A 23,816-nucleotide genomic window follows, 5' to 3' on the forward strand; every position below is an offset into this window, starting at 1 on the left:
GAGGCTACGGAATTTAAATTTGTTATCCCAACTCTCTGTCTTTCATTGTTTCCCAGATATTCACGTTCATTCTGAAGATTTTTTCAAGTTTGTGGGCGGCTTTTTGGCGTTTGCTTTAATTATCAATACCTATCTACATGCAATAAATTATTAATATCGGACAAAAATATTAGAATCGGACCAGTCATTAAACATTTATAACCAAATAATAATCAATATTTTGCAATTCAATCGAGATTGCAGACTACATGCAGCAGATAAGCTGTTTTTACTAATACGCCACCAAGACGCTATTGGCGCTGTAGGCCAAGTGGCACAATAGAAGAAAACAAGGAAGAACGCTATAGTCGAGTACCTCGACTATCAGATACCCGTTACTCAGCTAAATGGAGATACGCAAGCGGCAAAGCGAGATTAAAATGCGCCACCTACCGGCGGTATACAGATTTAAGCGTTATGGGCGTTAGAGTGGGTGTGGCAAATTTTTTTTTGGATCAATCGATAGGTATTGACGAGACCAATACATTTCAGTTAAAATTTGTTATCTAGCATGAAAATTGTGGGCGTCACAGGTTTTCGCGGTTTGTGGGCGTTAAAGTGGGCGTGGCAAACTTTTTTTTGGGTCAATCGATAGGTATTGATGAGAACAATACATTTCAGTTAAAATTTTTATTCTAGCATTAAAACTGTAGGAGCCACAGTTTTGGGCGGTTTGTGGGCGTTAGAGTGGGCGTGGCACTGTGCTGAAACAAACTTGCGCTGCGTAAGAAGCTCAGGAATCTGCACGCCAAATCTCAATAGCCTAGCTCCCATAGTTTCCGAGATCTCAGCGTTCATCCGGACGGACAGACAGACGGACAGACGGACAGACGGACAGACGGACATGGCTAGATCGACTCGGCTAGTGATCCTGATCAAGAATATATATACTTTGTGGGGTCGGAAACGCTTCCTTCTGCCTGTTACATACTTTCCGACGAATCTAGTATACCCTTTTACTCTACGAGTAACGGGTATAACAAGAAAGAAAGTTAGCTTCGGCAAGCCGAAGCTTATATACCCTTGCAGCTATAATTATTAAATTTAAAAACACAAAAAATTATATTCCCAATAGTATAAGATAATATGTCAAAAAACACCGAAGCTATAATTTGTTTCATATTATTTTCCTACCAATTTTCCGATCGTTCCTATGGCAGCTATATGATATAGTATAGTATATAAAATTTAATTCAAAATTCAAAACTAATTAAAAAATGTTATTTCCAAGCTTAGGAGGTTATATGCTAAAAAACACCAAAGATATAATTTTTTTAAATTTTTTAGTACGATTATTCCTATGGGAGCTATAAGATATAGTTGTCCGATCCGGCTGGTTCCGACTTATAAACTACCTGCAAAAGATATAAGACTTTTGGGAAAGTTTCAGCCCGATAGCTTTAAAACTGAGAGACTAGTTTGCGTAGAAACGGACGGACAGACGGACAGACGGACATGGCTAGATCGACTTGTCAAGAATATATATACTTTATGGGGTCGGAAACGTCTCCTTCACTGCGTTGCAAACTTCTGACTGAAATCAATATACCCTCTGCAAGGGTAAAAAGATAGGTTGCCATATATGCTAGGTGTGTTAGTGAAAAAAGCAAAGTTGCCTTAAGCATATTTCCATCCCTCTCGCATTCCCCTAAGCTGAGTAACGGGTTTTTACTAGTCGAGGCCATCGACTTTAGAATTTTCTCTTGTTTAATACTAAAACGGTTATTAAATGTCAAAGGAAAAAGGTCAGACGCTTACCCCTTTTTTATCGGTCCTGCATCTCTATCAGCTGAGAATGCATGAACACAAAAATTGGATTAACACAAACAGGGGCAAGCAATAGGACATGAGTCATAGTATAAACATATTAAATATTACAGTGTTTGTTTAGTAAATAATATATTCCTTTCATTTAAAACAGATCCCCCCGTTGTTAAAGTCAGTCCATCTGATATAATTACCAAAACAAGTGAAATAGTTCTTCTCAATTGTGAATATGTAGCGAATCCTGCATCTCTAACTCAAGTTGAATGGTAAGTAAACTTTGATAGCACTAAATTCCTTTGTTTTGGGTAGCCAAAAATAGCTATAATGGAAATGGAAGAATTATATAGTGTGTGGCCACCCGAAGTTTGTATGCTGACGAACGATTCGATATTTGACTTTAACTTTTCCAAAAATTTATATTTGTCAAAAGTTTTAAAAGCAGGATGTTTTTGACATCTATCAAGCATATTTTTGTACAATTTCGATTGTAACCCATTGTTTTTTCCAATTTTAAGTGTGGTAGGGTATAATGACGAACTATGAAATCACACTAAAACTCTATGCGATGTGGAATTTATATATTTTTTTTTCACTATATTTAAAAAAATTAACTTTACACTTAAAACAATGCTTTCGACTAGCATATTCCCGTTACTTATCTAAAGGGAGCAAAATGGAGATGTAAAGCGCCACCTACAGCGTTCACACGGATAGAAGGACAGACGGACATGGCTTTATTGTGTCGGAGACGCTTCCTTCTACTTTTTACATTCTTTATCCCGAATACAATATAACCTTTTAAAGAACGCTATAGTCGAGTATCTATCAGATACCCGTTACTCAGCCAAAGGGACCAAAGGGAAATGGAGATATGCAAACAGCAAAGCGAGATTGAAATGCGCCACCTACCCGTGATCTCAATATATGGTTATGTGGGCGGCAGACAGATTTAAGCGTTATGGGCGTTAGAGTGGGCGAGGCAAACTTTTTTTTGGGTCAATCGATAGGTATTGACGAGACTAATACATATAAGTTAAAATTTTGTATCTAGCATGAAAATGGTTGTCGCCACAGGTTTAGGCGGTTTGTAAACGTTAGCGTGGCATAATTGCGTAACAAACTTGCGCTGCGTACAAGGCGACGGAGTCTAAATCTGAAATCCCCATTCTCTATCTTTGGTAGTTTTCGAGATATCCGCGCTCATATTTACGATTTGTTAAAGTTTGTGGGCGGTTTGTGGGCTTTGCAAACTTTTTTTGGGTTAATCGATAGGTATTGATGAGAACAATACATTTCAGTTAAAAGTTTTATTCTGTATCAAAAATGTAAAAGCCACAGTTTTGGGCGGCTTGTGAGCGTTAAAGTGGGCGAGGCACCCTGCTTGCCCTGCGCAGGAAGCTCAGGAATCTGCATTCCAAATCGCAATAGCCTAGCTCTTATAGTTTCTGAGATCTCAGCGTTCATACGGACAATCAGACAGACGGACAGACGAACAGACAGACGGACATGGCTAGATCAACTCGGTTAGTGACCCTGCTTGCCCTGCGCAGGAAGCTCAGGAATCTGCATGCCAAATCCCAATACCCTAGCTCTTATAGTTTCTGAGATCTCAGCGTTCATACGGACAGACAGACAGACGGACGAACAGATAGACGGACATGGCTAGATCGACTCGGTTAGTGATCCTGATCAAGAATATACGAGTATATATACTTTATGGGGTCGGAAACGCTTCCTTCTGCCTGTTACTTACTTTCCACGAATCCAGTATACCCTTTTACTCTACGAGTAACGGGTATGAAAATATTTTCTATGTCGATGTTTTCTATAATCTGGCTTAGCCTGGCCTTTCTTGAAATAGGAATTTACTTTTTATTTAAGTGCGATCTCATTTTTAGAAGTGTTGGAATCAGTGTATTTTGTTGGGAGGGGGTTACTTTGTAGGGGATGAATTTGATTTAGAAGAATAAATAAAGGTTTTACTTTTTTACAAACACCTTACTTTTAGCTTACAGTAGTATATTAAAAATGTAGGTATTCTTATTATACATAATATTTTTTAGCAGTTCTATTTATTTAAGTGTAGGATTTTTCATTTTACAAACAAATTCATCCTAGCAATCCTTTTCAGTTACTTTTAATAAGATACCCGTTGTTCAGCTTTTTTAAGGCAATACGTTGGCGTATAAGTTGGCGTGATACAAACAAAAAAATTTGGTTGGTAATATTGACCAATGCAGACAAATTTGTACTATACAAAAATGTACTTTACTATTAGAACTGGTTGTATACGTATTTGTTTTTGCTTTGTTTACTATTTAAGAATTAACATTACTATGCTCACGTGATGTGTGTATTTTATTATTGCAATAGTAAAAAGATGATTAACCATCAAAAATTGTTATCCCAACGTTAGTCACCTTTAAGAAGAGGAATTTAAAAACTACCTATTTTATTTTGCTTAAACACTTTTTGACATATCTAAGAACTTATATAACATCTTTGTATATATTAAAGTATATATTTACTCTAAAAATATACATTAAACTAAAATCCGTGGATTCACTCCATTCTAACCTTTTATAGTTACATAACGATTTGTTATAGTATTCCATTCGTTTGAGTATTGCGTAAAAGTAACTACTTGATGGATGAAATAGACAATTCGGTGGTTGGGGACCGTTTTACTGTTATATTGTTCAATTTTACTAATCGATGTGCAAAACAAAGACATTTCAGGCATTTGTTCATTCAGATTACAATTTTGCGATTACTCGTAATCACCAAGTAACAGCTCCGAAAAGATCTAGGATTTTGATGATACCTTTATTCTTAAAGTTTTTGTTATGCCCATTATTTGTAGAATAGCTCGTTTAAAAACATAACACAAGTTGTTTAAATCAAATTATGTGTCAAAAAGTTATAAGCTATTTCAATTTTCACCATCTTCCTCGCAATCCCTTCGCTAAGTAACTTATATAACTATAAGAATTCTCTCCTGCTCTCTACTTTTTTGATTACAGGTTTTTTGGAATTAATTTAAAGTTTTAATATATATATTTATAAGGACTTCAAGTAATAAGATTTGTTTTCCATTACCTATAGACTAATTATTAAAATTTATATATACTTCTTTTTCAGGTACCGCAATGATGATCTAGTAAATGTAAATGACTCGAGTCATTATAAGGGCGGCAATTCTGAAAATGTGGCTCTCGTTATTAGATCAACAGAAAGAGATGACATCGGAAATTATTCTTGTCAATTATCAAATACTATAGGAAAAGGAATTTCTGATCAAAAAATTAATCTTGACGTGCACTGTAAGATACTCTAACATTTTGGTATAAAATTAAAGTGAAATTAAGTTAATTTATATATTTTCTTTAGACGTCCCAAGCGTCGAGATCTTAATGATACCAGAGGGACCTGTAAAGGAAAGTGATGAATCAAATGTCACCCTTTTTTGCAATGTGTTAGATGCTAATCCCCTAGCTCTTACCAAAGTAAGGTGGTACGCCAACTCCACTCTTCTTAAGGAACTGCCAGACTGTGAAGAAACCAGAGTACGTAATTTTGTTACTCAAAAAACGAAAAATTATCCCTCACACTAAATTTAAAATTGTAAATTTTAAAGTTCGCTATGATATTACGTTTCCGACCCCCCTTATAAAGTATGTATATTCTTAATCTGGATCGCGAGCAGACTTGATCTAGTCATGTTCGTCTGTCTATCCGTCCTTATGTCTGTCCGTATGAACAAAAAAATTCCTACGCAGTGCAATTTTTTTTCTGACAACAAACGCCCTAAACGCCGAAATCCGTCTGGCGCTCACATGATTAATGATTTCGTTTGTCAATACACAGGAAGTAGTCTAACGGCGTCAAATGGTTTGCTGCCTGAGCAATAACGCAAATTTTGCTTATTGACGAAGTTATTTAAGCAAAAATAAGCCTCAGCGCTGAAGATATTTTTTCGATAAAAAACCGGATCAATTTACGAACATACGACGACACTGGTGCTCATGCGCTTTTAGTTCTTCCGTCAGCTTGATCCCATAAGAACGTAGACCCAGATCTTTTCGCAAAACTCGCCGTAACGACGTCACAGAGATGGCGAACGCTTGAGAAGAGAAATTCAAAAAGGGTAAGACAAAATATGGCGTCGTTTGCGTTGCAGCCAGTCCTCGGTGCCTCTCAAAAAAAAAATCAAGGAAGAACGCTACAGTCGAGTACCTTCACTATCAGATACCCTTTACTCAGCCAAAGGGACTAAAATGGGATGGAGATATGCGAGCAGCAAAGCGAGAATGGAATGCGCCATCTACCCTCGATCTCAATATATGTTTATGTGGGCGGTAGGACGACTTATTTGTTATGGGCGTTAGAGTGGGTGTGGCAATTGGGGCAATCGATAGGTATTGACGAGACTAACAAATTTCAGTTAAAATTTTTTGGTAGCATGAAAATTGTGGGCGCCACAGGTTTGGGTGGTTTGTGGGCGTGGCATATTCGAGTAATAAACTTGCGATGCGTACAAGGCCACTACTTTTGATAGTTTCGGAGATATCAGCGTTCATATGTACGATTTTTATAAGTTTGTGGGCGGTTTCTGGTCGCAGACTTTTTTTAGGTCAATCGATAGGTATTGATGAAAAAAATTCTTTTCAGTTACAATTTGTATTCTGGCATTAAAACTGCAGGAGCCACAGTTTTGGGCGGTTTGTCGGCGTTAGAGTGGGCATGGCACACTGACGAAACAAACTTGCGCTGCGCAAGAAGCTCAGGAGTCTACATGCCAAATCCCAACTTTCTAGCTTTTGTAGTTTCCGAGATCTCAGTGTTCATACTGACGGACGGACGGACGGACGGACAGACGGACATGGGTAGATCGACTCGGCTAGTGATCCTGATAAAGAATATATATACGTTATGGGGTCGTAAACGCTTCCTTCTACCTGTTACATACTTTCCGACGAATCTAGTATCTTGGAGTCTTCTCGTCTCCGCAACCAATTTCGTTTATAAGTCTGCGCATCAGAATGGCCTCCTTGCAAGCTGATGATATCGCCATATACTCTGCATCGGTACTGCTAAGGGCGACACTTCGCTGCTTTTCAGATCGCCAAGAAATTGGACCTCCAGCTAGGAAGTAGGTGTACCCGGTATATGACTTCCTGTCGACTTTGTCACCGGCCCAATCCGCGTCTACGTATCCAAGAAAGGGTTGAACACACTGTCTGTAATGTTGCTTCATGTCCACTGTTGATGCCAGATACTTTAATACATGTTTGATACCGGCCAGATGTTCGGTATGTGGATCCTGATTCCGTTGAGTCAGTTTGAAAACGTAATGCAAAATGTACGGCCTGGTTGTAAGTGCAAGCCACATTAGCTCGCCAACAACAGACTGGTATAGAGTTGGATCAATCTTTTTGCACTGATTGCAAGTGCAAGCTACCTGGTATCCTGCATTCAGTGGTGTGGCAGCCTGTCTGCAATTTTCAATAACGTGTGCATGCAGTAGATCCTCTATATACTAAGAATGTCCCAGGGAAATTGCTCCCAGCTCTCCCTCACGCTCTATCTCCGTGCCCAAGAAAAGGTTTAGTGAGCCTTTGTCCACGAATTCGAAAGACTTTGAGATACTCGATTTCATTCTGAGCAGATCCTCTTTTGACTGACAGGCTACCAGGATGTCATCAACATATACCAGGATTAGCGAGAGGCTTCCCATTTCCAGTCTGCTTGTAAAGGTTCGTTCTCACAAGCAATGAAGCCGAGTTTAAGCAGGGTACTGTCAGGCATGGAATTCCATTCCCTTCTTGACTGCTTTAATCCGTATATCACCTTTATGAGAAGCAGACTTTTCCCAGGACGCCTCTGATCGATATACCCCTCCGGTTGCTTCATGTATACCATCTCACTAAGGTCGCTGCTAAATACGCTGTTCATACGTCCATCTGATGCAGAAACAGACCGAGCTCTGCTGCTAAGGCCAATATGAAACGCACACTCTCCAGCCCTCAAACTGAAGAGAAAGTCTCATGATAGTTAACGCCTTACTGCTGGGAGCATCCTTTTGCAGTCACACGTGCCTTGAAACGTTCTATTTGGCCATCCTTGTCGCGCTTAACGTTGAATACCCATTTCCATCCGTTCGCACGCTGATTTCTAGGTAAATCTGCAATCTGCCAGGTTTGGTTTGCGAGAAGAGAATCGTATTCCCTTTGCATAGCATCACGCCATTCGGATGCATACGGACTGCTCATAACTTCTTTAAATGTTGCTGGTATCGGAACATCTTTTGACACTAAGGCACCAAGGATGTTGTACTGCTTTATATACTCCTTTCCTTTTGGTTGAAACTTGCTTCCTTTTCTTGGACTCTTGTCCAGAGCAACTGCAATAGAACCAAATACCTTTAGATGATTTATACAAGGTTTCTTACCAGTCCACGCTACTATTGGGGTCATCCAATTCACTGCGCTGGTTGGAGAACAATTTCGAAAGTAAACGAGCGAGATGACACTAAGTACATACCAGCGTTGCCAGAGTTCTATAACCGCATTTTATTTTCTACAAATACTATAAATAAATCACATGTAAAAAGTTCATTATAAAAAATTACGCTGTATTTTAGATCCACAGTCTTCTTCTTTTTTGAAACGAAACTTACTCGTTTATTCAACACAAAAATTAAAATTAAGTCACAATTCAATTAAAACGAAAATAAACAAGAAAGGAAGTTAACTTCGGCAAGCCGAAGTTTATATCCCTTGCAGTTATAATTATTAAATTTAAAAATACAAAAAATGATGTTCCCAATAGTGTAAGAAATATGTCAAAAGACACCGAAGCTATAATTTGTTTCATATAATTTTCTCACCAATTTTCCGAATGTTCCTATGGCAGCGTCCGATTTTGATAAAATTAAATTCGAAATTAAGAACTAATTAAAAAAACTTTTTTCCACGCGATCCGATCGTTCTTATGGTAGCTATACGATATAGTCGTCCGATTTTGATCAAATTGAGTTCGAAATTCAGAACTAATTAAAAAATGTTATTTCCAAGCGTAGGAGGTTTTATGTTAAAAAACACCGAAGCTATAATCTGTTTCATATAATTTTCCCACCAATTTTCCGATCGCTCCTATGGCAGCTATACGATATAGTCGTCCGATTTTGATAAAATAAATATCAAAACTCAGAACTAATTAAAAAATGTTATTTCCAAGCGTAGGAGGTTATATGATAAAAAACACCAATTTTCCGATCGTTCCTATGGCAGCTATATGATATAGTCGTCCGATTTTGATAAAATTTAATTCGAAATTCAAAACGAATTAAAAAATGTTATTTCCAAGCTTAGGAGGTTATATGTTAAAAACATCAAAGTTATAATTAAAAAAAATTTTTTTTCCCGATTATTCCTATGGAAGTTATAAGATATAGTTGTCCGATCCGGCTGGTTCCGACTTATATACTACCTGCAAAAGATATACGACTTTTGGGAAAGTTTCAGCCCGATAGCTTTTAAACTGAGAGACTAGTTTGCGTAGAAACGGACGGACAGACGGACATGGCTAGATCGACTCGTCTAGTCAAGCTTATCAAGAAACATAATCAGAAACGTCTCCTTTACTGCGTTGCAAACTTCTGACTGAAATCAATATATCTTCTGCAAGGGTATAAAAACAACATCGAGTTCTACGCAAAAAAAAAAGAAAAAAAAAACATAATTAAAATTAAGACTAGATAAAATAAGATATAAGATATAATAAAAGCTCCGCTTTTCGCTAACAACAAGTCCAGCTTTACTGAACATCCTCTCACTCTCCGTAGAGGTGGCCGGAGTCATTTGATATCTGTTGTAAAAAACGGAGTAGTAGGTTGGACTCTGCTGTGGATTCTGGTGTTTGCGGGCTTGATGATGTTTAAATTTTTGTTGGAGCATTGATGTGCGACAGTTCCTCCTCTAACGATTTAACGACTTGGGTGGAACTAATGTATTCCAAAATCCCTCCTTAAATTGTGGTCCTTCGTGTTACGCTACGATTTTCATAGGGGACCCATCTTTTGTAGACCCCTTGAAGTATGTCATAACAGACATGTTGACCTACCTTAGTCTTGAGTTTAGTTTTCATGGCTGCCAGATTGTGTAAAATACCACAAACAACCGGAATCACCAACGACACTGTCACAGAAGTACTCGAAGATGCGTGTACCGTTGCATTCTCATAAGGTGAAAGTATCACCTTGAAATCCTCCAGAATGGATATTTCATCAGATGTTAGCGGCATCAACCCTTTGGCCGTGTTTAGTAGCACACTTGCGATGGCAACCTTTGTGATCAAAATTCTGTCCATATAATAGACTCTGTTTCATCTTGTAGAACATTCTTGCTTTAAACTATAAGGACGTTCGCATTCCTGGGCCTCTTTAAAATTGGCATACGCAATTGTGCTACTTTTAAAAAAAGAAATGAGATGAAACATCGAACATCGAGGTTTTCAAACCTCGATGTTTCCCGAGTTCTGGAAAACATCGATGTATCGATACATCGCCGATGTTGTTTCCAGCTCTATCTCGACTATAAGATACCCGCTACTCAGCTTAAGGGATCGCGAGAGGGATGGCAACTTTTTTCACTAACTCACCTATCCTATAGCGCCACCTAAGGGTGTGGCCGATAACGAGCTTTAAAAACGGTGTTTTAGCAGACCCGAATTCTTTCTATGAATATGCAAAAAAATCATTAATAATATCAATATTTACTTTATACTACCCGAGAATACTGAAGTATGGTAGAATTAAGAAAAAAAATGGAAAAAAAATAAATAAATTGCAACGCCCACGAATTAAAAGCTGCCAGAACGGCTAATTCTTATGAAAAAAATGTATCTAAATCTTAAATTCTAAGTACTTGTATTTAATAATATTCCTACAACGACTTACTTACACATATACATATCAGCTCGCACGATCTCAGTATATGGTCGACGTCCTCGTCTATCAAATACTCATTACAGTAGCAAATTGACTGCTCACACTTCGCAACAGCGTCAATTGACTTCATAAGCACTAGTAGAATATATATGAAGCAATATAACAGTATAGCTATCAAAATGTGGTCGCCAGAGCGAAAGATTCCGGTCTTGCAATCTGGCCCCTCCTAGGAAGCATAACTTTTTATTCAATGTTCGAATTTGAATCCTTTTTGGTATTCATAGCAGAATCAGCTAGTGATCCTGATCAAAAAAACATATACTTGTAGGGTCAGAAACGCTTACTTCAACCTGTTACATTATTTTCCGCGAACACAATATACGTATTTATTTACTCTACGAGTAATATTAAATTTCACTATAATTATTTTGTCATCTTCTGAGATTTGACCACAAATTCCGTGTCACTTTTGACGTGGAATGACCCTTTTCTACATTTTTACTCATACCTTCAACTTCGTACTTAATTTATGATACTAAAAGAATGATATTTTGTGCCTGACTCCCTCCCTTCTTCCTTGCCAATTTATTTATGCGCATTTGCCATAATATTTCTTTACTTACATCGTTAAACTTAAGTTTAAATATATAAGGATATATTTGTAACTTAATTGTATATATTTCAGGAAGATTTATGCCACATAGATCCAAGTAAACTTTTATTGGAGAGTATTGGACGTGGCTTCTTCTACAATTATTCCTGTGAAGGATTCAATTCTGCAGGCTGGGGTCCGCGCAGTGAAGACAAGGAACTTATGGTTGGTTTAAATTGCATTCAGTTTGCTATTTATTCTTATTTAATTGAAATCTAAATTTTCAATGTATATTTGTAATAGGTACATTACGAACCGGGACCTTCAACACTAACTCATTTTCCGTTAGTCGCTGTGAAAAAAAAGAGCGTGACTTTCTCGTGCTCGGTTGATGATCCCGGATATCCAGACACAAATAGGTTTGTAACACAGGCCAACCAGACTCACAAAAAGACAAGATCCCAACACGCACCTTTTATTGATTTCCACACCGTACAAGAACTGCAACCGCAAGAAGTCGGCATTGCTTTCGAAGCGCTGCTGCTAAATAAAAACCAAAAACCACTCCAATCCAATGCATCATCACAAATATCATTAGAAGCCAGCGCATCGCATTTAGCTCACGAAATTAAAGAAACTCATGCTCTAATTGATTTATATTTAAACCATTCCCATTGTACATTACTCACGCTCACCACCTACATGCTACAATCGCAATTCTTAACTCTTTACACGGGGGCACAACAAAAGTATGATTCGCTCGCCACCGCATCGTCCTATGCCCTTTACCGAAAAATGGGCAAATTTTCGTTTCTTGCTCAAATAGTTTCGAAACCCAACAGATATCGTTGGCTGCGTGGCGGTCGGGGTCCTCTGCAGGACATTGTGACGAAGGACTGGACGGTGGAGCCGGTTGGTCTAGATAGTCGGACGAATTATTCTTGCTTCGCATACAATGAAGGCGGCAGAGGAGTTATGGCTACAGTAAGCTTGGAGGTACACGCACCGCCATTTTTCATCAAAAACTTACCACCTTATACGGGAGTATTGCACTCCTCGCCCAATGCAACTTTGACCTGTCGAATTGAGTGTGTCCCGCGCTGTGAGATATCTTGGCAGAAGGACGGTGAGCCAATAGAGAAAAACGATACCCGATATTTCGTTAAGGAAAAATACATGGAGGCATCCCCCGCCACAGGTGATTTTGAAAGCATGCTATCAGTTTTGGTAAGTAAAATATACTTGTGCATTTGACAAAAATTTAGTTAAATCAACTGAACTTTTAAATGTCCTCAACAACAATGATGCATTCTCATGATGCATTGTCCCCAACCTTGTAACATATCTGGTGTGAACCTTTATTCTTTACATTGTCAAAAAATCGTTACTTATTTATAAAATTAATTTTTGAGCTACATAAGAATAGTTTAATAGTTATAAACAAGGGAGAACGCTATAGTCGAGTACCTCGACTATCAGACACCCGTTACTCAGCTAAATGGAGATATGCAAGCAGCAAAGCGAGATTAAAATGCGCCACCTACCGGCGGTATACAGATTTAAGCGTTATGGGCGTTAGAGTGGGCGTGGCAAATTTTTTTTTGGATCAATCGATAGGTATTGACGAGACCAATACATTTCAGTTAAAATTTTTTATCTAGCATGAAAATTGTGGGCGTCACAGGGTTTTACGGTTTGTGGGCGTTAAAGTGGGCGTGGCAAATTTTTTTTTGGATCAATCGATAGGTATTGACGAGACCAATACATTTCAGTTAAAATTTTTTATCTAGCATGAAAATTGTGGGCGTCACAGGGTTTTGCGGTTTGTGGGCGTTAAAGTGGGCGTGGCAAATTTTTTTTTGGGTCAATCGATAGGTATTGATGAGAACATTTCATTTCAGTTAAAATTTTCTATCTAGCATCAAAACTGTAGGAGCCACAGTTTTGGGCGGTTTGTGGGCGTTAGAGTGGGCGTGGCACTCTACTGAAACAAACTTGCGCTGCGCAGGAATCTCAGGAATCTGCGTGCCTAATCCCAGTATTGTAACTCTCATAGTTTCCGAGATCTCAGCGTTCATACGGACAGACGGACAGACGGACAGACGGACAGACGGACATGGCTAGATCGACTCGGCTAGTGATCCTGATCAAGAATATATATACTTTATGGGGTCGGAAACGCTTCCTTCTGCCTGTTACATACTTTCCGACGAATCTAGTATACCCTTTTACTCTACGAGTAACGGGTATAAAAATATTGATGAATACGCAACTCATTTTATATGGGCCTGCCATGCAAAACGAAATCTTTAAGTTCTGTTTTCTTTCCCTTTAGTTTTAAGTTACTCCTTATTTGTTTACATGATAAAGAGAGCAGTAGTGAGGAGATCGAGTTTTATGACGGCTCGTTTTAGAGGTAAATAATGGAATTCTTTTCCAGAAAATATGGTATTTTCTAAAAAAAAACCACATTGTCGAACACAATATAATAGTAAAAACCATCGAATTGTCAATTGTAGCTTTTACGTAATACGTAAACGTAATAAGAGTTATGAAAAAAATTGGTATGTTTCTAAAAAAGGGTAGAGTAAACCGAACCCATAGATTGTAATTAAATAACTATTTTAATATTTACTCAACCCATAAAATATAAAAAGTGAATTGTTCTTATAGTCGGTATATATCTATGAAATTGATCAAATTATTAATTCAATTCATATATACGTCCCTGTAGCATGGTAATTTAAAGGCAAAATAAGAAAAGTAATTTTTAAATGTATGAGACGCTAGACCACGTTGGAAATTATTAAGAACACATTGAAGAACATTTTTAAAGTTATTGTTACACACTTTTGTTTGTAAGATTTTACGTTAGGATAACTTTTTGATAGCTTTGATAGTTAAAAAACAAGGAAGAACGCTATAGTCGAGTACCTCGACTATCAGATACCCGTTACTCAGCTAAATAGAGATATGCAAGTAGCAAAGCGAGATTAAAATGCGCCACCTACCGGCGGTATACAGATTTAAGCGTTATGGGCGTTAGAGTGGGCGTGGCAAATTTTTTTTTGGACCAATCGCTAAGTATTGACGAGACCAATACATTTCAGTTAAAATTTTTTATCTAGCATGAAAATTGTGCGCGCCACAGGTTTGCTCGGCTTGTGGGCGTTGTAGTGGGGTAATACAGAAAATGTATCCGTAACTATGCAAAAATTGTTTAACCATTAACAAAATATCTAGGAGGGGAAAAAAGGGAAAAAAAAGAATGTCTACAAAAATTTCAATACAGTTTGACGAATAAGCTGTATAAGATTTTTACGAGCTAAGAGATCTTATAGCACAGGTTGAATTAGTTCAGCCAGATTATAGTAAAAATTTATCAACAGACGCATCAGACGTCGCTATCGGGGCAGTACTAAGACAAGATAAAAAACTAGTTACTTTGATTTAAAAAACATTGAACAAAACGGAACAACTTTATGCCACAAATAAAAAGAATTGTTAGCCATCAACCCTTATCCTTCACAATTTCGGATAAAAATCCAAACGTATAAATGAAAAGATGGTATTCCTTCATAGAAAGTTGTACCCCTAAAATAACACCAGCTTACAAAAAAAAATTGACGAAATACGCCTTTCAGGAAACCTTTGTTTTCCGGTAAGACACATCTCCCTGATTAAGAAAAGGGCACTTAAAATATTTGTATGGTACCAATTTTTTTTAAAGTGTAAAAAACGTTTTTCGCACTTTTTTATTTTCTAACTCGAGTTGAGATAAACCCAATTCGGTCATTGAAGACTCATTTTACAGGTAATAGAATGCCTTTTAACTTTCTTATACACCTCATTGAGTTCCATTCATTAGTTTAAAAGCTACACTTCGTCAAAGTTGAAGAATTTGGAAAAAATGCAAAAACGCTGGCATAAATTGCTTCTTTAAAAATACACGCCTAAAAACCGAAATTAGTTTTATGTTGTTTTCTTGAAGGCTGAACCTTAACGGAGAATATGCGCTATTGATCACGACAATCCGTTGGTAAATCGATTTTTTACAGATTTTTAAACGTATATACCCAAGTTCAGTATTCGGGAGCAGATGCCGTTAAACATTATTTTAAATTTTCAGTGTTGGGGAACGTAAGATTTTGGTGCAAGTAGCTATGCATAACGTCATCCAAATTGGTACCATAGAAAAAATTTTAAGTGCCCTTTTCTTAATCAGGGAGATGTATCTTACCGGAAAACAAAGGTTTCCTGAAAGGCGTATTTCATCAATTTTTTTTTGTAAACTGGTGTAATATACAAACCCGGAACAACAAATATTGTAGCCAATGCATTATCACGAATACAAATAAATAATATAACAAACAGCGATATAGTCTTTACTGAACAGTCAAACTCAGATAAAGACACAGCATTTTGTGTTAAACAAATTTCAACAACAATTTTTAAATGTTATTTAAATGCCGTCTGAATGATACAATACTTTTCTTAACCCATTCAGTACTTATTGAAAAGGACGAATTTGTGTGAAAATCTACTCTTTAAACTTTTTTCTCGTCTTGAAAACTTAAATTTTTTGATGCAAAAAGTTTCTTCAAACAAAAACAATAGTAGCTGCAAAAATAATTTTTCAAAAATCATTTTGCTTACATTTTTTATGATTCATTTTTATGATAGGTTAAGAAATGTATGGTATAATTCATACGGCATTTAAATTACCTTTCCATTGATGCCAAAGTTTTCAAGAAGTAAGTTCAAATTATGAGTATATTTAACTTTTGTTTCGTCAAAATACTTATGCCGACCGGTGTATATTAAGAAAGTATCTACCACCGAACATAACGGTTGGAATTTATTGTAGCTTAGAAGTTTTATATCATATTCAAGTATCTTTAAAAATTATTTGTACTAACAAATTTCTTTATAAGCAAATATTTTTCAGGACTTAGAAAACGGTAAGAAGAAACGCACAATCGCACAAATTGACAAAAAAATCAGTATCTTAAAAATAGAAAAATTTTGAAGGAAAACAAGTATAGCAATTAAAATTCCAATTGGTAAAGCTCCAATACCAACTAACGAAGGAGAAAACTTACATATTGATATATACTATGCGAAAAGTATAACTTTTATAACTTGTATAATAAATTAAACATACTGGAATTCCTTAACAATTTCCCCAAGACAAAGTACTTATGACCGATAATGAACCGAGCTTTACCTTGGCCCAATTTAAACCTTTTGCACAAAGGTGCTGATTAACTTTACACAACGCAGATCCGAGGCACAGTACCTCAAACGAACAGGATGAAAGGGCACATTGGACACTAACAGATTTAGCACGCTGCATAAAAAAGAATTTAATCTAACCGATTATTCTGAAATCGTTATAGAAGCCGCTCAGGAATATAATCAGAGTATTCATTTCACAACGAACCAAAAACCTTTTGACATTCATTATAATAAAATCGAGGACGAAAATGTTCCTCAAATATTGAAAAAAAAAGTGAAGAGAAAATGTTAGAAACAAATAATGGAAACAGAAAGGAAAATAATATCATGTAGGACAAGTAGTTTTGAAAAGAAATATGGAGAAAGAAATAAGCTTAAACCGAATATACAAATAGCTAAGAAAGTTATGCCTAATAAAATAATAATTAATAGTAGAAACAAAAACATACACAAAGATAATATTAAGGAAAAAAATTATTTTTTAACATAGAGAAAATGGCTTTCCTTACACCTCTTTTATCAATCATAATATTGGCCAGTTAAGAAATATTTGATTACTCGAACCATGCATTTTTTCTGTTCAAGGATGTTTTTATACCCGTTACTCGTAGAGTAAAAGGGTATACTAGATTCGTCGGAAAGTATGTAACAGGCAGAAGGAAGCGTTTCCGACCCCACAAAGTATATATATTCTTGATCAGGATCACTAGCCGAGTCGATCTAGCCATGTCCGTCTGTCCGTCTGTCCGTCTGTCTGTCCGGATGAACGCTGAGAGAAACTATGAGAGCTAGGCTATTGAGATTTGGCGTGCAGATTCCTGAGCTTCTTACGCAGCGCAAGTTTGTTTCGGCACAGTGCCACGCCCACTCTAACGCCCACAAACCGCCCAAAACTGTGGCTCCTACAGTTTTGATGCTAGAATAAAAATTTTAACTGAAATGTATTGTTCTCATCAATACCTATCGATTGACCCAAAAAAAAGTTTGCCACGCCCACTTTAACGCCCACAAACCGCGAAAACCTGTGACGCCCACAATTTTCATGCTCGATAAAAAATTTTAACTGAAATGTATTGGTCTCGTCAATACCTATCGATTGATCCAAAAAAAATTTTGCCACGCCCACTCTAACGCCCATAACGCTTAAATCTGTATACCGCCGGTAGGTGGCGCATTTTAATCTCGCTTTGCTGCTTGCATATCTCCATATAGCTGAGTAACGGGTATCTGATAGTCGAGGTACTCGACTATAGCGTTCTTCCTTGTTTCTTATGAATTATACAACGATTTGTTCCACGTAACTAATTTAAGTTTTTATAAAAAAATTATAAATACAGAATCAAATAATTTAAAAAGGTATTCTAACAAAAGGTCACAATGGGAAATTAAATCCGATATAAAAGTAATCAAATTAATTTTGTCCCATTTAATATCAACAAGATCAAGAAGGGGAATACTAGAGTTAGGCACTATGTGGAAATGGTTAGCAGAAACTCCGGATCATGATGATTTCATTAAGGTACAAAATAAAATCAATAAAAAAAATCAAGAAAAATTCGTCATTAGTTAAAGAAAAACATGAGAATCTTCCTCATCTTCTTTACAAAAAAAAATATTACCGCGAAGTTCCGTAAATTTTAGAATTTTTTTATATAATCAGAAAAATATTTCTTAATTCAAGAAAATATTTCCTAATTGATTGGCGTTTTTAAACCAAGGGAGATTTTCTAATATTTATGGTGATTACTTTTTTGAGTGTAAAGGGACTAAAGGGAAATGGAGATATGCAAACAGCAAAGCGAGATTGAAATGCGCCACCTACCCGTGATCTCAATATATGGTTATGTGGGCGGTAGACAGACTTAAGCGTTATGGGCGTCAGAGTGGGCGTGCACACTTTGAGAACAATATGAGAACAATACACTTCAGTTAAAATTTGTATTCTAGCACCAAAACTGTAGGAGCTACAGCTTTGTGTGGTTTGTGGGCGTTAGAGTGGGCGTGGCACCCTGCTGAAACAAACTTGCGCCGCGCAAGAAGCTCAGGAATTTGCACGCCAAATCTCAATAGCCTAGCTCTTATAGTTACCGAGATCTCAGCGTCCATCCGGACAGACGGACAGATGGACATGGCTAGATCGACTCGACTAGTGGTCCTGATCAAGAATATATATACTTTATGGGGTCGGAAACGCTTCCTTCTGCCTGTTACATACTATCCGACGAACGTAGTACACCCTCTTACGGGTATATTACAAGTAACGGGTATAAATATTAAGCAATGAAGATATTAAAGAAATATTAAAACGCGAACAAAAGACAGTAATTGTCGCTGACTTTAAATTTTCCAAACCGATGGAAAATTATTAACAGGTAAATGTCTACATATAAGAAATAACTCTTTAATAATTACGATTAACGATTAATTAAACGGTGAGAAATCAATTTGTAAAAAAACAAGGGAAAAAAAAGAATAGACATTATCTTAGATGGTGCCATTTTAATAAATGGTAACAATATTGTTAACAACTCCGAATTAAACGGGTCATTCCCAATAGCATTTATTGGTACAACCATAATCAATAACTTTTCATATACCAATTAAGACAACAGAATTCTTAACTATGTATATTACTACAAACAACTTCAGAAACTATGAAATATCCGATTATATTTTATTAAACAACTAGGAACTCTCTTTGGATAATATAAACATTTTAAATAATTTATATCCTTAATATGATTTAATAATAATAATATAACTATATCCTTAATATGACTAATTTTTGTTATTATACATTTGATGATTTGAGAGTAAACTTAAACTTCCATTCCAAGCCCTTTCTGTCACGATCGAAGCCCAAGCTTTTGCGTTCTAAGTTCAGATCATTCAGATCATTAGATTGCGTTCCAATTTTCAATAAAATTGCATGGGTCAGAATAATTTCATTTCACAACGAGATGCAACAATTCAGCATAAGATTTTATTTGACACACAAAATTAAAGGTATAGAAGCTTAAAAAAGAAAAGCTTGCGGCTGAGGTTCGTTGAATAAGATTTTAGAATTAAAAAGTTATTCTGTTTCGGACACATTATGCACTTACCCTCGAGATACCCTCTAAGAAATAAGATCCCACATCTAAATTTAAACAGCCCGATGAAAAATTACCATCGTACCATAAGCAAGCCAATAGAAAACAAGGAAGAACGCTATAGTCGAGTACCTCGACTATCAGATACCCGTTACTCAAAGGGAAATGGAGATATGCAAGCAGCAAAGCGAAATTAAAATGCGCCACCTACCGGCGGTAGACAGATTTAAGCGTTATGGGCGTTAGAGTGGGCGTGGCAAAATTATTTTTGGATCAATCGATAGGTATTGACGACACCAATAGATTTCAGTTAAAATTTTGTATCTAGCATGCAAATTGTGGGCGTCACAGGTTTTCGCGGTTTGTGGGCGTTTAAGTGGGCGTGGCAAACTTTTTTTTAGGTCAATCGATAGGTATTGATGAGAACAATAAATTTCAGTTAAAATTTTCTATCTAGCATCAAAACTGTAGGAGTTACAGTTTTGGGCGGTTTGTGGGCGTTAGAGTGGGCGTGGCAGTCTACTGAAACAAACTTGCGCTGCGTAAGAAGCTCAGGAATCTGTACGCCAAATCTCAATAGCCTAGCTCTCATAGTTTCCGAGATCTCAGCGTTCATCCGGACGGACAGACAGACGGACAGACGGACAGACGGACAGACGGACAGACGGTCAGACGGACAGACGGACAGACGGACAGACGGACAGACGGACATGGCTAGATCGACTCGGCTAGTGATCCTGATCAAGAATATATATACTTTATGGGGTCGGAAACGCTTCCTTCTGCCTGTTACATACTTTCCGACGAATCTAGTATACCCTTTTACTCTACGAGTAACGGGTATAACTAGCATGAAACTAAACACCCCAACATATAGACTAAACAATTAGAACAAGTCGCTGTTTTGACAATCGGCGCGTTCTCACATTTAAGGATACTGAGACTTGGGCATCCAAGTCTGGAATCCAAAGTCCAATTCAGAAAGTCACTCAGTACCAAAAATCATATATTAGGGTCCTTTTGTTCTACCTCTTTTGCAAAAACTCCCAAGCTTGTCGTGAAAACAGCTATTAATAGCTAAATTTTGTACACCCGTAACTTGTGAACTACTAAAGCGACAGGCTTGGGCTACATGTCGTTAGAAAGGTATTTCGAAATAATTTGTACGCCTTTCTAACATGATTTGTCTTTTCTTATTCCTACTTTTTAAGTTTTTTATTGATTCTCAAAAACGGCTCGAACAAATTTGGTCCTAAATGTGCATAACCCTTGAGATTCCGCAATTTTTGACGTACGACACATTGTTGTAAAAAGTCTTGTTTTAAATTTATTAGTCAACAAGTATGGCCACATTTATCAGTTCAGATCATCTAACATCCAAACTTTATAGTAACGTCCTGAAAATTTTAGATGCTGTTTAACAGTTTAATATAAGAATCTTTAGTTCACTACTTTTGGAAAAACTCGCTAGTTTGGCGGGAAAACAGCTATGAATAGCTCAATTTCGAAAGCTTTATGGTGTATTGAAATACTGTGTACTCCTTCCAAATATGATTTGTCTAAATACCATCGTTTAAAAATTATGGGCAAAGTTTTTTTAGATCGATTTTGAAGTTTTTTGTTTAATTCTTAGAAACGATTTGGCCTAAATCTCTACTATATGGCGTTCTTTCTTATTAAGAATAGTGTCTATTATGTCCCCTGCATCACGTACAAGGTGTCGATTCACTCTGAGCCACGCCTATATTTTTTCCGGAAACGCAAAATGCTTTTTTTCACAGGATTCTTCGTTTAATTAAAGTTTTAATTTATCACATTATGTCAACATCATTCATAAAGGAAACAAGTCACACAAGAATCGATTTACACAATCGATTACTAAACAACCAAAATGAGCTACAAGTACAGATCCAACAGCTCATAATGAATTATGGCAAGGATTCGGTCGAACGACGCCACCGAGACGGCTATTATTGTAACCTAAGCCAGTTGAAAGATCTCTGGCAGCAGTTTTGCGACCTAGATGAAGAAGTCCAGCAAGCGGCATTATCCACTGGAGATGAGTATGCTTCAAGACTAACAGGATTAACGGAGATGGTCGAGAAATATCAGCGGCCCTTAAAAGGCTCCTCGGCGAATTCAAAACAATCCAAAAGACCCGTTAGTCAAGCAAATCAAGAGTGACTCATTGATCGACGCGGTTATCCGTCAACTAATCGTCTCTTTAGTTGACGGATGGCCGCGTCGGTTACGCAACGAATTATAATCATCTCTAATTCTGGCGTCCAATGCACCTACGATCACCCCAGCCCTACAACGACACCGGGAGGTTCAATGGGAATTATTGAGACATGCCCATGATGATCTCGATAATACGTCTGGGGCAGAGGCAGCCGCCAAAGAAGAAGTTAGTCAATTCCAGACCTTATATGAATAATATAATATGACCTTGCTTCGAGAAAATGACGCTCCAATGAGAATCTATCTCTACCGCCAATCAGTGTTCCCGAGTTTGATGGCGAATATCTAGATTGGCCACGTTTCACGACTTATTTGCGAAATTAATTAACTACAAGGCTCACTTCGCGTTGACCCAAGACAGATATAGCCGTCTCACAAGGCGGATGCGATGACACCTTGCAACGACTAAAAGCCAGGTACCAAAACGGAAAAATATTAGTATTTGCTGCAATAGGAGAAATCGTCGATTATATGCCCACTAACGGGTCTGCACAACAGCTTTGAGCACTACATGATACAGTGCGATAGACTTTGAGTACCCTTTAAAACCTCGATATCAGCACAAAATCCTGGGATCCAATCCTGTATTTTATTATCAGAAGAAAACTAGACCAACAGGCTATAGCTGCACTGGAAAATTCAGCGGACGCACCAATGGAAATTCCAACGTTAAGGAGTGTACTGACGTTTATTAAGCGGCGCGCTTGCATGCTGAAGACGTTAAGCGCACAACCTACAGCAACACTTCGCCATCAGTCAGTTCACAACGAAGAGAGCTGTAAGATTTGTAGGTGACAAATACCACATCATCTTAGAGCGTGTAGGGGTTTTCAGGAAATGGTCCCCTCAACGCGGCTCCAATTTATTATTCAAGTGTTCAGCTCATAAGGTTGAAACCTGTGGATCACTGGCCACTTGTCGAGTCTGCCAGCTAAGGCATCATTCCTTGTTACATAAAGGACCGACTAGCAATCCAATGTCCGGCGCAGTAACCATTACAGGCTACGACAACTCTACAGGATATGTTCTGCTCGCGACCACCAAGGTATCATTACAAGGGCCAACCGGTCAACTGCAAACATGTCGCGTTGTAATCGTATCTAAAGGAGGATGGCAGATCTGCTATCTCCTAAGAATATGTCGTCACCGATTGAAATATCTGGAATTGGAGGAAAAATAACAACTGCAATAAGATCAATACTAAGGCTCTCGTAGAGGAATTTATTATTCCCACAGTCATTACAAACCGATAGTCATCACCGATTGCAAACGATTTTAATATTCCCGAGGGACTGCTGGTGTATATCCTCGTTTAAGACTAGGACCTATTAAACCTCTGGCGCAAGGCACAACGATTGGTTATGTAGTCACAGGTTTTCTCAATAAATAAACCTCATCTGATACGGAAATCAATCTATTTTATAAGAAGACGTAGGCGATCTTGCAGGACTGAACTGATGATATGTGTAGCCAATAAAGAACTAGCGACACTGACTCGTCCGAACGAGAATTATCCGCGACATATAATGGTTCTTTGCAGCTGGCTGAATTACATACTGCAAGAGAAAAACCAATTATTATAGCACCGACTATTCATCACTTTAAAAACTATTACTACTGACTTTTGTACAACATATCTAAATTTTACCAAGAAATATCTAAGCTTTTTTGCAGAAGGTCCACATACCATAGACGTGCCAAATGATAAATTTCTACGACTGCAAAATTTCAGTCCCAAAGGCAATGACACTTTTTGTCGCAAAGGGAAGTTAGGCAGCATTAAGAAGATATAAAGGACTTTAGTCAGGAAAGATCCTCCACGGTCAATGAATTGTTAGCTGCTTTCTATACAATTCCGCCAAGGGCTGACCGACATCACGCCTTAATTGAGGGTACC

At 37.4% G+C, this 23,816-nt stretch overlaps 1 protein-coding gene across 31 annotated transcripts in view; it reads left to right on the plus strand.

The window, feature by feature from the left end:
• The window catches only part of nrm (neuromusculin), a 237,903-nt gene that overhangs the window by 56,006 nt on the left and 158,081 nt on the right, over positions 1–23,816 (plus strand). For 27 of the 31 annotated variants that reach the window (XR_011603916.1, XR_010654041.2, XR_010654042.2 and 24 more), the window contains exons 10-15: positions 1,961–2,072; positions 4,948–5,129; positions 5,197–5,372; positions 11,442–11,573; positions 11,652–11,767; positions 12,191–12,575. Coding sequence is in view for 23 of the 31 variants with exons in the window: in XM_065864691.2 (XP_065720763.2) it covers positions 1,961–2,072; positions 4,948–5,129; positions 5,197–5,372; positions 11,442–11,573; positions 11,652–11,767; positions 12,191–12,575 (1,103 nt within the window). In the remaining 8 variants the exon portion in view is untranslated. Of the gene's footprint in view, positions 1–1,960; positions 2,073–4,947; positions 5,130–5,196; positions 5,373–11,441; positions 11,574–11,651; positions 12,576–23,816 lie in introns of all 31 variants that reach the window. The other 4 variants (XR_001767384.4, XM_065864705.2, XM_065864707.2 and 1 more) reach the window with 1 other exon arrangement.

The sequence above is a fragment of the Drosophila suzukii genome, chromosome 3, assembly GCF_043229965.1.
Source record: "Drosophila suzukii chromosome 3, CBGP_Dsuzu_IsoJpt1.0, whole genome shotgun sequence".
Taxonomy (NCBI): Eukaryota; Metazoa; Arthropoda; class Insecta; order Diptera; family Drosophilidae; genus Drosophila; species Drosophila suzukii.